Source organism: Wasmannia auropunctata, unplaced genomic scaffold (assembly GCF_000956235.1).
Source record: "Wasmannia auropunctata unplaced genomic scaffold, wasmannia.A_1.0 LD334880.1, whole genome shotgun sequence".
Taxonomy (NCBI): Eukaryota; Metazoa; Arthropoda; class Insecta; order Hymenoptera; family Formicidae; genus Wasmannia; species Wasmannia auropunctata.
In genome coordinates, this window is record NW_012028010.1 from 729,052 (window position 1) to 744,645 (window position 15,594).

The window sequence follows — 15,594 nt, forward strand, 5'->3', positions numbered from 1 at the left end:
TTTTTTCAAGTATTTTTTGTTATCTCGCAAAATAATTCTGTCTGATTAGGTACATCAGCATAGTTTATCGCATATATTGCACATGTAAAATATTTACCATGTATTAGATTGTACCATAAGAAATTGTTGTTCTTTATTAGCCAAAATAAAAATATCATATTTTAGAAACAAGTTATGATTAATATATGCATTATTAGCATTAGGATTTGAGTTTATCTAAATTCATTTTAAAGATTTAGATTTTCAGAAAGTTTGTCGAATCACCGTCAAATAGTCAGCTTCAGTAACGGAGCTTTCCCGAGAATCACATCAATGTTTACATGTTTGAACTGTATTATGTTGCAATTTCAAATCCGTATAAAAAATATTCGCAATTCTTTCATCTTATATTGTCAATTTTTTAAAATTGTCAGCCTATTTCTATGAAAAAAATAAATAAATTAAAATCTATGAATTCCTAGAAATTATCAACAGTTGAAGTGTAAAAGAGCTGGGAATCGGCGCGGTAATTATTGCGAAGTTTTCTAAAAAATTAATTTGAAGCATTACAGTATATTTATTTATTCGCTTCGGTTTAATTTTTTGTCTGTTTTCAATAAGTAAAGTCAACGATCATTCGGTTATATTCGCATCACGTTATTTGGCGAATCATCTCCGAAATACAAAGAATGAGGTTTTTGACGTTCGAAAGTATAGGCCGTAACTGTGATACTAGCGCCTTCGTATACAATTACTTTATCTGATTTTAAATTGTGACTACATTTCGTAATTGAAAATGTAATTTTTTTGAATGCAATTTTTGAGAGGCATGTGAAATACATTTCGTGTAATCTTTATATTTTGGAGTTGGTTTATCGAATAACGTGATGATAATATATACTCGAATGATCGTCGTTCTGAATCTATTGAAGATGATCAAAAAATTGTGCCGAAACGTAAAAATATATAATATTTGTAATTAATTGCTTCTAATTAATTTCTTTAAAAATGATGAAATAATTACCGGGCTAATTTCAATTAACCGTTTTACATCTCAAGTATTAAAGATAAATAAAAACAAAGAAAATTATAAAGTTCATATACTCAGTACTGTTGCAAACTATGAATGACATTACCTGAAATATATTTTATTTCAATTTTATCAATTTATCAATTTCAAAAAACTGAGTATCAACGATTTCATGTAGTACAACCTAATTTAATCTTTTTATATTTGATACTGTCGTATAGTTTTTCAATGACAGAAAATTGTGTAAAACCTTTTATTGTATCTTAAAGTTAAAGCATTGTATTAACAAAGAAAAATTCTATGTTACTTTTTGCTAAATAATTTATACATGAAACATGTAAGTTTAGCAGAGAAACTTCTCTATTTTTGATATCTTTATTAAAAAAAATATACAAAATAATTCATAGTTTAAATTTCTTTTGCAATTATATAATGCAACTTCATCACCTAACCCTTTTAGCTACGGGTGGCCACAAAGCATACCCATCGAGTACTAACGCTACTGCTACATACAAACCGCCACTGCATGGTTACATATCTGCCGCGTACGAAATTGTGGTAAAAAGTATCAGTTTCCAGATAACGTGTTAAAAAAAAGTGTCTTAAAAATTCCAAGAATATCTGTCAGACATATGTCTAAAACACTAAGGTATTCATAGTCGATTCTTAAATTATTATTTAAGGTCTTAAGTAGTCTTAAGTTGCTAACACGACTTATGATTTTAAACATCTTAAGATTGTACATAAAACTCTTAATATCAGAATCGACCACGAATATCAACCTTAGACATTTAAAAAAAATCTTAAAAACGTTTTTGGTACGTTTTGAAGTGAATTGACAGTAATTATTAAACTTCTATCACATATATTATGTAAATTATAGAGTTTCAGTCAATACATTTTCGGAATGCATCATAATATATGCAACTATAAATTTCAATAATTTCGAAATGCATTTTACGTGTTGGATTACTTTGGATACAAAGCAATATCAATTTGTCTATAGAGCAATAACAAGTGAAGAAAAATAACAAATATACAAGTGAAATAAAAATAATGTATGGATCTATCGCATTGTTATAAATAATAAGTTCAAACTCTGTCCACGGCAAGCATATACATGTGGCTTTCCTATGTGACAATAACGTTTCCTCGATCAATGCTCTGTTGTAGCAAAAGGGTTACCGTCTAGATTATAACTGGGTCTTAAAATCTTATTTTATCAAAATGTAGTATAATTTTAATCAGAAAAGTTTTATGCGAAGAATACTGTATTGCTTTTAAGTCTATAAATATAAATTAACAAATTTTATGTCTAAGTCAGTCGTCAATCATTTTCTTTCCGTATTAAGATAAAAAAAATTCACGAATCTCGCATGTATTTCTTATATAAAGAACATACCTTGGCACATTCTTTATACATAAAATGTCGCGTTTATGACGACTCTACTTAAACTATATCACGGTTTTCTCTTCAGAAATAAGAACGCGTCCTGTGTCATGGTCGTTGACAATACAGCAACAAGTAAATCAACTTGAATACAAGGCTAATAATTAGCGATTATGCAAAGATTGCACACGTGGAATAGGCCAAGTGCGAGTTTGCCCGCAGTTACCCGTTCGATATATGCTTAAGAGGACCAAGACTTAATATGGAGGTAGCACCAAGCGCACCCAGATTGCAGGTGCTCGTATTTCTCGCACCGTCTATTGTGATTATCGGCAAGCCGAAATAACCACCGGTTTGAGCACTTAACTGCGACAATGGAATATAACTTTGAATGCCCAAGTTCGCCAGGCGGTTCAGGACATGGGGCGACTTTAAATCCACAACTGGCAACGCCAATTCCGTGCCACCATTTTGTGCAACAGTATCGACTTCCTTGTGATAAGTTTGTTTGTGCGTTGTCAATGCCTGAACTGTGGGATATTGAGCTGGACAAAGGTTGCACCTTGAAAAGAAAGGAATTGATCAGTTCTATTCCCTTATGTGTTACTATAATAAAAAAATAAAAAAAAATTCACGAGCAAGGTAACTCATAATTTACCTATGAAGCAGTTTGCTAGTCGTTCGATGAGTCGCCATATGCTGCGTCAACATATCTTGATTTTGGAAATTCTTATCACATACCTGACATGTTAATAACGCCCTGGAAAAATAAATATTTTCAATTTTGTTTATCACAAAAAACACACTTTAACTCACGATTAACAATTGTAATGGCATAATAATGTATTACGATACAATGTAAATGATATATATAAACAGTTCTCACCTCGGTGGCCGACCACGCCTAACCACTGGCATTTGTGGTGGAGTATCCTGCGTAAGATCCACGGTTGGTGGTCTCGGCGGTCGCTCAACTTGGTCATTGATTGGCGATTTGTTTTGCTTGTTTTGCGGAACAGCAAACTGCCCTTGCTCTTGTTGCTTTCTTTGTGAACTAGTTGGTATGATAGAAATAGCAGAATTCAGATTGAGCGCTGTAACATTTAAAGGCGGCTGTGAAGGTGGTGGCCTCTGCTGCTGCTGGGGGGGTATTTGCTGTTTGTTTTGTTCACTTGTCTTATTTTTATTTGCAGCTGGAGTAACGGTTATACCTCGAGCCGCGAGGACATTTGCTACCGCCTTGGCGTCGGATTTCTTTCCCCCCGGGTTCGACGTGTTTTGGACTTGAGCTGGGATGGAACCTTCAGATTAGTAAAAGACAACGCTATTTTACTGTAATGCACCCCTTCTGCGAATATAGTAATATAATGATTCCTTTTAAAAGATCCATATTCTTTTATACATAATTGCAACATATGTATACATAATATGCAACAAAACAAAGTAAACGGAAAAGTATACATTAAAGCAAATCTCACTGAAAAAAATGATAAAAGTTTTGTTTAGGAGAACCTATTCCGATCACTTTAATCTCGATATATTATCAAGGTAATTTGATCTTAAACAACATTTAAAAGATTTTAGCCGCCGCTTATTTGCTTATAATAATTAAAAAATTGACAAATAAAGTTGACAATATAAAGACGTGTTAGCTTTATAATTTGAATTTTACTTAGTATAAATATCACATTATTTACATATTTCATGTTTAAATAAATGCGTGGATGCGTGGAACGGAATCGTACAATAGATCTCGTTTCGTCCTGTAAGCAGGAAACGGTGTGGAATGGTTCTCGCTTCGCGTGGAAAGTTGTAAACTCATGTGGAACTTCACTTCGCGTGGAAAGTTGTAAACCCATGTGGAACCTCGCTTCACGTTATAAAGTGTATGTGTGGACGCAGTGAGGCTCCCTCCTCCTCCTCCTCCTTCTTCGGGAGGAAGGAGAGGGGGGGGGGAATTAAAAAAACTAGACAAATAGGTTCGAGTTAAAACCTCTCTTCGGTTGTAAATCCATGCGAAGCGAGGTTTCATGAGTTTACAACCTTTTACGCGAAGCGAGATTCCAATCCAAACCTATTTGTCTTTTCAGTTATGAAGTCTGCCCCATAGGGAAGGAAAGGGGCGGACCGAAACCCTCTGCATTTAATGCATGTATTTTGCAACGCTAAGCGAGGTTCCACACGGGTTTGGGGAGAATGGAGAAGGGGAGCAAAATCCTCTGCATTAAGGCATGAATTTTTTAACGTTAAACGAGGCTTCCACAGATTTCGATTTTACACACGAGGCAAAGTCCATTCTTCTCCTGTTTAGAGCGAAATGAGATCTGCAATTGTATTGTTTCCTACAATTTAGTTTTAAATTAGTTTTAAATTAGAAATAGGTTTTTCATATATTCTTTTTAAATACACACGATGTCAGAAAATTATGCTCTATTATTGAAACTTCTTTTGTCAATAATTTTTTAATAAATAACGACGGCTAAAGCTTTTGAAATGTTATTCAAAATAATGACCTTAAAAATATATGTTTATTCAAGATCAAGGTGATCGGGACCCCTAAACAATTTTACTAAATTTCAAAATTGCAAATATAACAAATTTTTTGTTTGTTTGTAAAAGCAACTGAAAATACTCTTAAACAAAATTATAGGAACCAAATTTCATAGAAGAGGCACTTTACACAGAAGCATAAAAAATGTAAGCAGTAACAAAACTTGAAAACGAAATAACTAATTCCAATCGAGTACTCTTCTGACATGTATTATAAACTTACCAGGTTGTCGAACACTTAAAGTGATTGAATCTGTGAGATGTATCGTAGAATCGTTTCTACTAGTTTGCTGCGTGGTAGCCCCTTGAACATTTTGAATAACAGGTAGTCCGTCATTTCTCTTCTGTTGAGCTATGACATGGCAGTCTGCATCTTCGTTTCTATCAGGCAACAGAACATCCATACGCCTCTGCTGTTTGGCAGAAGTGTTATTTTGTTGTTGTATAGTTTGTTGCAAGGGCCTCTTCATACGCTGGCGAGGAACTGGACCGGAGGTTTGTGGTAACCGCGGTGCTCTGAAAATTAAAAATACCCTCTAACGAACATGTTCACGTCTGTACAAAAGGCTTATGCTTACCTGCTGTTTTGAACAACAGACGTCGACGGATATCGCCCCCGTGGAACTTGTTGGGGCATTTGGGGATGCATTTGCGGAGGAGGCGCGGCTATTTGAGGATACGGACCCGGTCCATATTGATACAAGTGCGCCATGTGTGGTGAATAGTGTATACCTTGCGGACCAGGTACTCTATACAATGGTGGCCGTCCCGGTGGTTGTACAAAATAATTTGGTGCAGGTATCATTGTGTTGGCTCCTGGAGGAAGACTAGGGGGCATTTGCGTCTGTGGAAGAGGCATACGCTGCACTTGCTGGGCCAGTTGCTGTACAGGTGGTGGTAGTTGCTCAAAGTTTACCGGGGGTATTTGCATTTGCTGGCCAGCAGCACTGCTCGCTGCCACCGCCGAATTAAATGTTGGTGAATGCGTCTGATGCGGCGACGTTAAGGGTGAAGTTCTACTGAGATGCGAACCATTCGTCGGTGATGCCTCCATAGACGTGGCGGAAACAGCATGGGGTGAAAGTGTGATTTGGCCCAAGTGTGCATTTGTGTTCGACAAATGGTGAGGTGACAGTTGGCTTATGCTCGGCGAGAGCGAGGTACCGTGTACTTGTGCCCGATGTATCGATACCTCCACCGTAGAGTGGAAGATGAGATTGGAGCATTCTGGTATATTACACTGATAATGACCGGCTTTGCTACGGTGCTCATCCAGATGCGCGATGTCTTTGAACTTCTCATTGCAGACACGACATGTGTTGACAGTCTCCGCCAACTTCTCCAGGGGCACGTATTCCGCCGTTTCGTTGGACGACATATTATTCGATAACGACACCTCGTTCGGATTGCGCCTCTGATGTTCAATGAGAAAACTCTGTAAAATCGATCCGGCATTGTCCATGTTAGCATCGCCGCAAGTGTCTCCCTGTTGTTGACTATCTTCTTTATTGAAGTCTTCATTGCTCTTGCTTGATAAATCGGATAGTTGATTCCAGTTGAAACCTTGTGATGTATCAGTTGATTCTCTGTTCTTGTCTTCAGTGTCGCAGACCGGAGTGCGTTCAGTTGCATGATTGGTAAACGTGAAAGACTTTGGATTAATGCTGATGGAAGGATTCTGCTCGAGATTATGTATCATACTGGATTCATGGCTTCTGTCATCCTCTTCTTCCACTGATGAACTGTCGATCAGTTGACTAGCTGACCTGGAGCTACAAAAAAACTTAAATCCAGAAAGATATCGCGACTGAAATATCTGATAGTTAAAGCTAAAAGTTTTCTATGAACAGAGTGAATGTGAAGGCTCCCAAATATTTGCATAAACTAAAATTTTATTTATCAGCTTTATAAACAATTAAAACAAAGCTTTCACGCTTTAATTTTAATTCTTTTAATTTTCACGTTTTCTTCTTGAGATTACTCTAACGTTTTCATCTTAAATGTTTAGTCATGTAATAAACAATAGAGCTGTTTACTTTTGATAACTTTGAAGATTCAAAACTTCAAATATTCGAATTCTCTCGAATCTTCGAATCTTTGCAATTGCCAAAAGTAACAGCGTAATACATTGATAACATCTAAACCTACCTCGATTGTTCACCGAGTTTTTTCAAGTTTTCAATAGTTTCTCTGCAGGTCGCTTCCAAAGCGTCTGTTTCCTCTTGATCTTCAGATTCTGAAAGCCTTTTCTCAGAACTGTCAAAGTTATCGGTGTTATGTGTATCATCGACATTTTGATCATCTTTCTCAGATGGATTTGCCATATCACTCCCTACATCAGAGTCACTCTCATTGATATCTGTGGACGGTCTTTCATTCTCTTCCAGAGGATTGTGAGGGTCGGTGTCCAACTTGACGTTGTCATAATCATCCTACAAATAGGAGCACAACAGAAAATGAAAAAATCTTCAGCCTTAACACCATATCGCCTAAAAAGAAAGACTCACTTGTTGATCCACCATCACGTTCTCGAAAGGTTCGTTAATCGAGTTCTCCGCTGCCTTGTCGTCTCTTGGATCATTTTCCTTAGCACCTGCCACGTCTCTTTGCTGGTAGTACTTAATGACCGGGTAAAAGTTATTATTCACTACGGTGAAATCTTCCGATTCCGAGGACTTCTTCAGGGTAAGCTTCAGCGAATCGGCCACGCTTTGCTTCTTCAGGGTCAACTTCAACAAGCCGGTCTTCTCTGGATCCAGCCAGTACGTGTCCTTCTTCACCTTCACCACCTTCGGACTTGTTACTCTCTTGAGGACGATGCGGAGCTTCCTTAGGTGAGTGTTGATGTGTACGCGCAACGGTTTCTTCGAGGTGAAACGCTCGCCGCAAATATCGCAATCCAGAAGCAGTTGCTGACTGCTCAAGCTGTCGTCCGACGAATTGGGAGTGCCCTCGCTCTCGTCTGAAACAGAACGCATGGGTCCCGTCACTACACCTTCCCTGGCTGGAGAAGGTTACATCTTCCCGTGTCGTATATTCGCGCGCCTGTATTTTATTACATCTCGCGCACACACATCCGTCACGCTCACGTACATGTAAAGTTTGTTTGGTGCGCAGAAGTTACATCGTTCCTGCGGGGTAGGGAGAGAAAGAGGGGACAGAGAGAGAAAGAGACGAGCGCACGGAAGACAGAAGGGAGCTAGAGAGAAAGAGAAATTCAAGTAGTAAACGCACCGAGATGGCACGCCGATGAAGGTAAATCAAAATGGTCTCTCCATCCACGAAACGTCGGCGAATCACTCGCAATTTACCGCGCTTTTCGTCACCCACGTAAAGATCACTCGCGGCCAAGGCTATGTGCCTCGATTTGACGCGGTTATGCGCGTCATGTACCGCACGTCGAACGCGGAACGCGGGGCAGCCGCTTCACATCGATGGCACGATATTAGGTGTGTGGGCACCAATTGTAATACATGTATGTATATTTATTTACATGAGAGAGACGCGTAAACAAATCGACGCGCGCGATCTATCTACACGCGCAGCGGTGGTCAGCGGGTACGAGTACTCGCGCAAAATGGCCGACGCCGGAGAATAATTGCCACTCGCTCGGCGCTTTCGCCTAGAATTGAAAACACGACTCGCCAATCGATACGCACGCTAAAGCACGCGCCGCATTGGCCGCTTTCGTATCGGCGCGCAATTCCCCGCCGGCGATTGGTCGGACGTGTGGCAGCGTGCACTTGGCGTGCACCACGCGCGACGACGCTGCAACGGAGTTCCGAAAGAGCATGAAAAAAGTGCTCGCGGTGCACTGGAATACCCACGTTGGCCAACCGAATTTTAAATCGTGGATCAAGCATTCTTTTCGTTCTCTCCTGAGAATCGAGAACGAATGGAGACAACTGTTAAGTTCGTTATGTTCGTCATTGTTCGAGGTACAAAAGAACGAGTTCCCCCCTTTCCGAGAGGGAAGACACGAGTCACACGATTCACACGAGTAAACAGGGTGCTTTCCATTTGGTAACAGATATTTTTTTTCTTTATTTTGCCGCTTATTCCTAGAAATCGATATAATCACTTATAACACAAGTTGACGTAATATAATTAATAACGTTGTTTTTTTCTTTTTTCGCTACATTGAATTGCATTAAAATTATACTTCTAATTCCTATCTCGCTTTCACCAAATTTCAAATATATAAATAAATAAATTATAAACCGATTCAATAACAAAGAAGAGATCTTTTGTTGCTTGTTGAATTCCAAGAAAAATGAAATGATATTTGTGTCACTAAATGACAAGCACCCACAATCGAGGACTGCTCGTTACGTTACTCCTGAAATGTTCCGAGAGACGCGGCTTATTCTGTAACGCTAATAAGTACGATGGAAAGAGTGACGGGAGTCTCGCCGTTCATCCTCGTCGCGACGTCATCCTCATTGACGAGGTGAGCGAGCATTCTCTGCCGGCGTGCGAGAAGTACAACCGGAGTCGCGGTAAAACGTGCTCGGAAACTTGGGTGTTTATTGGGTCGCGTGATACGATTACGGGCGCGCTTCTTGCCGCGTGTTTACAAACTCCTAACCTATACAGCCGGTATGTAATCGCTTGGTTGACGCCGGACAAAGAGTTAGTGAAAAAATCAAAAGCGATGCCCATTAATATATATATATATATATATATATATATATATATATATATATATATAAACGCGCAAAGTGACATATATTTGTGAAATATTTTACCAGAGATTATGTCAAATCTCTTGAGATATTAATTTTAATTTGAAGAAATAAGAAACAGATATGCGAAAGGAAAAAAAAGGATGTTGCTGAAAAAGCGTTTGTATACTTATATACATATTATATTATGTACATAAATACCTATATATAAAAAGTATACTTATGCACAACGAGATCAGACGCTGTAGCTGTTGTAGTCGTAATTCATAATTTATTGGATCGTGTCTTTCATATGCAACTTTATATAACATTTAGAAGGAAGTACATGTAACGAGACGATAAGAGAAGATACACAGATTTCTTTGTGCAAAACAATAGAAATACAGGGATATAAATTACATTGCTAAACCGACGTCCATAAAAGTTTATCACAAAATTATAGTAGTTCTCAAAATAACACAGAGTAACATAGAGTAATACTCATGAGCACTATAAAGTATAATGCTATCAGAAAAGAGAATGTTATCAGAAGCTGTGAGAAAGTAAATCTTTTTTTTTTTCATAAAATAAAAAAAATTATATTCAAGCCAATAATTCATGTCTATATGCACATTTATCAGCACATCTATAAAATAGATACAATTGTTTCGTTACAGATTTTCAATATTAGAAATATAGAGTGAATATTTAAAAGGATTCTTCTCTAGATAAGAAGCAGAAGCAAAGTCAAACGTACAAGTACCATATAATACGTATAAAGTTTAGATCCAATTCCAATGAAGATAAATTTTACAAAAAATAACAGTAATATTGATTGACAGTAACATTAATTCACTATTATTTAAATAATGTTCTGACATATTAAACGAACCTTTTTGAAATTTTCAATCTTTAAATTAAAGCAAATATATTAATTAAAAAATTCAAATTAAAAAGAAACAATATCGATGTACATATATAAAATAATATTTAAATATCTTTTAAATTTTAATCTTTTCAAAAATATGTTAAAATCTGTGACATAAAAGATGATGTCATATTTATGTCAGTTCTGTTTTACAGAATTATACTTTATAGAATTAGTATTAGTCTATGTTACAACTGATTATTGTTATACAAAACACGTACCGAAATTTTGCAACAGCTCCACAGCGCCGTCCTTATAGATCTTATTTTTTGCAGAAAATTTAAATTCCTGAAAATCGTGATACAATCGGATTATTCATTTTCGCAATCTGCGAATAAGTAGGTAATAACTCGGAGTTTTTATTTAGTCGGAAAATTTTATACGTCAACATCCAACATCCGATCGCGTTATATCAAATCTGCGCAAGTTTATTATAATAAATAAATAGACGCAAGAGTAATATCGTCTCGCTTTTACGAGGCTTGTAACGACGTTACAAATTTCCTATTTAGCTTTTTTCGCGCGCAAATAACACTTTCATATTTATTGCGGCAAACGTCATACTTACGGACATTATTATCAACATCGGCTTATCCTCGGATGAACAATTCCGCCGGACGCTATAATCGGCAACGCGAACATCACGTACTGGCAGCGATCATCGGTTAGTACTAGTACGTACGCACTACCACTGATCGTAATTTTCATCGGAACAATCCGAAATCCCGCGATCTTCCGCGATCGAGCTGTCGATTCGAGAGTAGGCGGGCGCTCTTTCGGCAGCCGTACGAATAACACCGAAGCACAAGAAGAAGATTCCGAGAGGTGCGCGACACTACACGCGACACACCGGCGCGGCTTGATGTTTCGCCAAAACCTTTCGAATCGGTAAACGTGTAGCAATGTTCAACGGTAGGTAAAGTCAATTAATTACGCGCGCGCTTTCTTGGATCTTGGGCGCGTTGGACGGCATGGCGACAGGGTGAGAGAGAATCGCGGGCCTCTCATCTCGTTATTACGGGCCGCAGCTGCGGTAGCTGCGGCGGTGGATCGACATAAAAAAAGTGGCCGATCTTCCTGTTGTAGGTGCCGTCGCGCGAATACGACTATACTCCCGCGCTTTCCTCGTGGGTGCTTTCTCTTACACATGATTACATGACTGACAATATCATGACATGATCACTTCTGCCGTCCCGTATATACGGCACTACTACACTCGCTCCGCTTCGAACGGGATTCAGTGACGTGATGCGCAATCCCCGATGGCAGCCGCGGCTATGATCCGTCGCCCTGTTCGCGTCCAGTCTGAGTTTATTATTAGTACCGAGGTACCGATATGGGGGTAGCAAAAGATGTAGGTGACGTCGATCGCGCACGAGCAGCAGGATAATTAACTCGGTATGAATTGTTGAGGACGAGAGTTCAGAGTTTTCAGATAGACGTCGTTTTGTAAAGACGCGCGCGCGCGCGCGCTCGTGAGGCAGCGTGCGCCGTTTGCCGTTCCAGACGGCGGGATTATTACTCTCCCTCCCCTCTATCTCCCACCATCTATTCCTCCTAGCCCTCCCACCCCCCCTTCTCTCTTTCTCTTGTTCTCATGCAGCTACCATCGCTACTCGCTCCTCTTCCCTCTCCCTCTCGCCCTCCTGCCACTTTTGTACCTGCTCTTGCCGCGTCTCTTGGTGCCCGGGGGGTTCACTCCCCTGTTATGCTCATATACGTGTTGTAATACTTACACACATGTGACGCACGAAAGTCGAGTATTCAGATCCTTTGAAGCGTGGAACCCAGCAAATATAAAAAAGTATCACACTGTGACGTAGCAAGCCAAGCAGGCGGATGGACAATAACAAATAAAGGAAGCTAAAGCTAAGAAAGAAAAGGGTGATGAGGGGAGAGAGTAGTGGTGGAAGAAGCACGAATGAAAATTAAGTTAACCTAACGTGTACTCAAGTACGGGTGGGGAACCAATGAGCGACGGCGGCTGCTCGTAACCACAACCTGTTAAACTATTCTGTGCCGTTCGTCCTCTTTCTGCGCGTAGTCGCTTTTCCTACCAATCTTCCCTCCCTCCATCTTCGCTGCCCTCTTCTACCAAGTTTCCTCTTATTCTGTCTTTCTCGCTCGTACCCCTCTCCCCCCTTATTCTGTCTTTCTCGCTCGTACTCATGCCGTAGCTTTCAACTGAATCCTTCATTCGTGCAATTCCCCAGCGAAATCGTCAACGCCAACTGTCCAATTGTCGCCTGTCATCCATTGTACTTAAATGCACCGCTGACGATTTATATCCATAATTTCGCGATTGTGCTTCTGGTTCCATGGAAATTAAAGCGACCGATACGTTTCCTCCCCGATACATTGCCGTCATGTAACATTGATCCGTGGTGTTGGAAATCAACCAACAGTCTACGCGACTCAAAGCTGGCAACAGATCGTCATGATAGACGTTTCATATTTACTCTCCCATAATTAAATTTCTCGAGGTTGGCTCAATCTTGTACAAAGTAATTATCGCGCAAAATATGTCTTTCAATACATTGATTTAAATTAACTAGTCCACTTTTTGTGAAACTTTTAATTTTCGTATCAAAGCTTATGATTAAATTAGACTTCATCAATTTTCTTTATTTTAATTTTTAAGATATTAACCAGTTTGGCTCCTGAGAAGTTTATATATACAAAAATATGCGTAATCAATTGCATAATATTGCATCGTATTGCAGTCGTAGAATATTTGATACTTGTGCATGTATATACAGGTTGATTCATTTTATAAATTACACCGATTTTTCTCTCGAAATAAGCTTTTGTTTGGAAAAATTAAATTCTGAAATATCAAATATAAATTTTACAATTTTAGGTTGGTAATATAACGCAATGAAAGAAAAAGAATATAATGCATGCAATTTTTTATAACGCGTTTTTGTTAGATAATATCTATATTTAAAAAAATGAAACTATGACTTTTCCATATATAGTTCAGTTCCTTAGTTCTTCTCTATATAAAAGTATGAAAATTAAAAAATTAATTTATAGAATATTATAGCTTACTACTATAGTATTCTAACATATTTTAATATATAAAATAAGAAATATCTCTTAATTTATACTGGTTTTTTATAATCTTATTTTTAATACTTTTTTAAATACTTTATAAATGATTTGATAATAAAAAAATTGTATTACGCAAGAAAAATTATACATTTCTATTGTAAAAAATATCGCGATTATACTGGTATCTTAAAAAAATTTGCATACATTATATTATCTATTTAAAATAATAAAACAGTAAAACTTTCGTTGGAGATATTTGTTTAGAAAAAATTCGAAAGAAAAATGTGTTACTTAAAATGAATCACTCTATACAAGCTGAAAAGATAAGCAAGCCATATTTTTTTAATGCTAGTTTTATAAGGAAAATCTATAGTGCATAAATAGTATAATTGCATCCTGAATAACTAGTTTAGCTTATGGAATTCACACAAGCAAGGCGTGGCCGGTAATGGTTAGAGGTCGATGAGGACGAATATAGTAGGGGAACTTAACGGAACATGTCGAAAACGGCCGAATCTGTCTATTGATCGTAACGAATCTCGGTCCCAGACATTCGTGTAGCACAATGCCTGGATTCTATTTTTAGACCTTATCTTTTTCATAGAAGGTTGGCTCTATTGAACTTGGTAGACTTAAAAAGAAAGACTTTCAGAATGAGTAAAACAATTGTTCTCAACTCATTTATATGCCACGCCCCTGAGACCGAAGGAAAAACGGCGCATCTCAAACCTATCTATATCTTTTGCATATAAATTAATCAAGTAACAAAAACAAATGTATTTTTAGAGTCATAGTTACACATTTCGATGATATTCGTTAATCAAAATTTTATACGCACTACGAAATAGCTTGCGAGCAAACAAACCAATGACGTCAACACTCACGATGAATAGAAGTCAAAGAACATCAAAGAACTTCACAGTTGCAGCACTTTGCTGCTTATTTACAAATTTGTGTTCAATTGCATACGAAAGTCATTAGTCATATTACTTGTTCACATCATTCGTTTTATATTACGGCAATAGGAAAATTTTACGACTTTTTGTTATTGTCTATTAATACAACAGTAAATACTTAAAAGCTAATAATAGCGGTGTAATCAATCATCAGATGTTGCTGTGATCCTGCGCTGTAAAGCTGCAAGCATGCAATTGGGTGGTCAAATATGCACCCGGTTGCCACTAGTATTTACATTCCGAGAGATACTTGACTATTGATCCTCTCCATCCCCCACTCCGCCACATAACTTCCGTTCTACGGTTAGTAGAAACTCATACTAGTATGAGCAATGACTGCGTTAGTTCGGCGCAGAGAAGGTAATCCCCTTTATGGAGCAGGCAAGATTATCACGATATAGTAGCGGCGTAACTTTGGTACGGGAAGTGGGAGGAGAAAAAGAGAGGTGGAAGAGGAGGAGATTGAGAACGGGGGGAAAGGAGAAAGAGAAAGAGAGGGAGAGAAAGGAAGAAAAGAAATGAAAGACGGTTCGCAACGTACATTGACCCACCATTTCCCTCTGTTACTTCCCCTCCAACTCGATTTTACCACAAGTTGTGCACAATATTTTAAGCTCGATTTCTTCTTGATGAGTTTTGTTCAAGTTACGCCGTTTGAAGAAAGCAAGAGAGATAGAGAGAAAAAAAAGAATAAAAAGATGCAAATCTCGACAGTGTTTGATTACCGGAATTACGAGACTATCTCACAATTTGTCCGAAGTTATTATTATAAAGGTTGTATTGCAAAGGTTGTTATGCAATATGCATATTGATGCAATTTAAACAAAGGATAAATAATATTTTAAAACTCAATTACCTGGATCTGAACAAACTTGTTAAAAATAGATTGAGTTTTCTTATCGTTGAGGAAAAATATTTTTTCATTTTACAAACTCCGCAATATTCGCTTCAAGTTACTGTAATAAAATATTTAATAAGTATTAATAACTTTTTGCAAATCAAAATAACATGATCGTAACTTATTGTTAGTCATGTGAATTATT

At 37.9% G+C, this 15,594-nt stretch overlaps 2 protein-coding genes across 7 annotated transcripts in view; one reads left to right on the forward strand and one right to left on the reverse strand.

Moving 5' to 3' along the window:
• LOC105457923 overlaps positions 1–15,594 on the reverse strand; it is a 27,056-nt gene continuing 11,462 nt past the window's right edge. The window contains exons 1-10 of one of the 5 annotated variants that reach the window (XM_011702884.1): positions 11,110–11,453; positions 10,763–10,829; positions 7,457–7,911; positions 7,098–7,381; positions 5,866–6,721; positions 5,528–5,793; positions 5,173–5,465; positions 3,286–3,700; positions 3,058–3,159; positions 1–2,961 (exon numbers count right to left, since the gene is read on the reverse strand). In XM_011702884.1, the coding sequence (XP_011701186.1) occupies positions 2,622–2,961; positions 3,058–3,159; positions 3,286–3,700; positions 5,173–5,465; positions 5,528–5,793; positions 5,866–6,721; positions 7,098–7,381; positions 7,457–7,911; positions 10,763–10,829; positions 11,110–11,127 (3,096 nt within the window). In that variant the 5' untranslated portion in view covers positions 11,128–11,453 and the 3' untranslated portion in view covers positions 1–2,621. Of the gene's footprint in view, positions 2,962–3,057; positions 3,160–3,285; positions 3,701–5,172; positions 5,466–5,527; positions 6,722–7,097; positions 7,382–7,456; positions 7,912–10,762; positions 10,830–11,109; positions 11,454–15,594 lie in introns of those variants that run through there. The other 4 variants (XM_011702885.1, XM_011702882.1, XM_011702881.1 and 1 more) reach the window with 4 other exon arrangements.
• LOC105457922 (dysbindin protein homolog) overlaps positions 8,092–15,594 on the forward strand; it is a 22,305-nt gene continuing 14,802 nt past the window's right edge. Inside the window, exon 1 of one of the 2 annotated variants that reach the window (XM_011702875.1) lies at positions 8,092–8,204. The gene's annotated coding sequence lies outside the window, so the exon portion shown is untranslated. Of the gene's footprint in view, positions 8,205–9,076; positions 9,400–15,594 lie in introns of those variants that run through there. The other variant, XM_011702876.1, reaches the window with a different exon arrangement.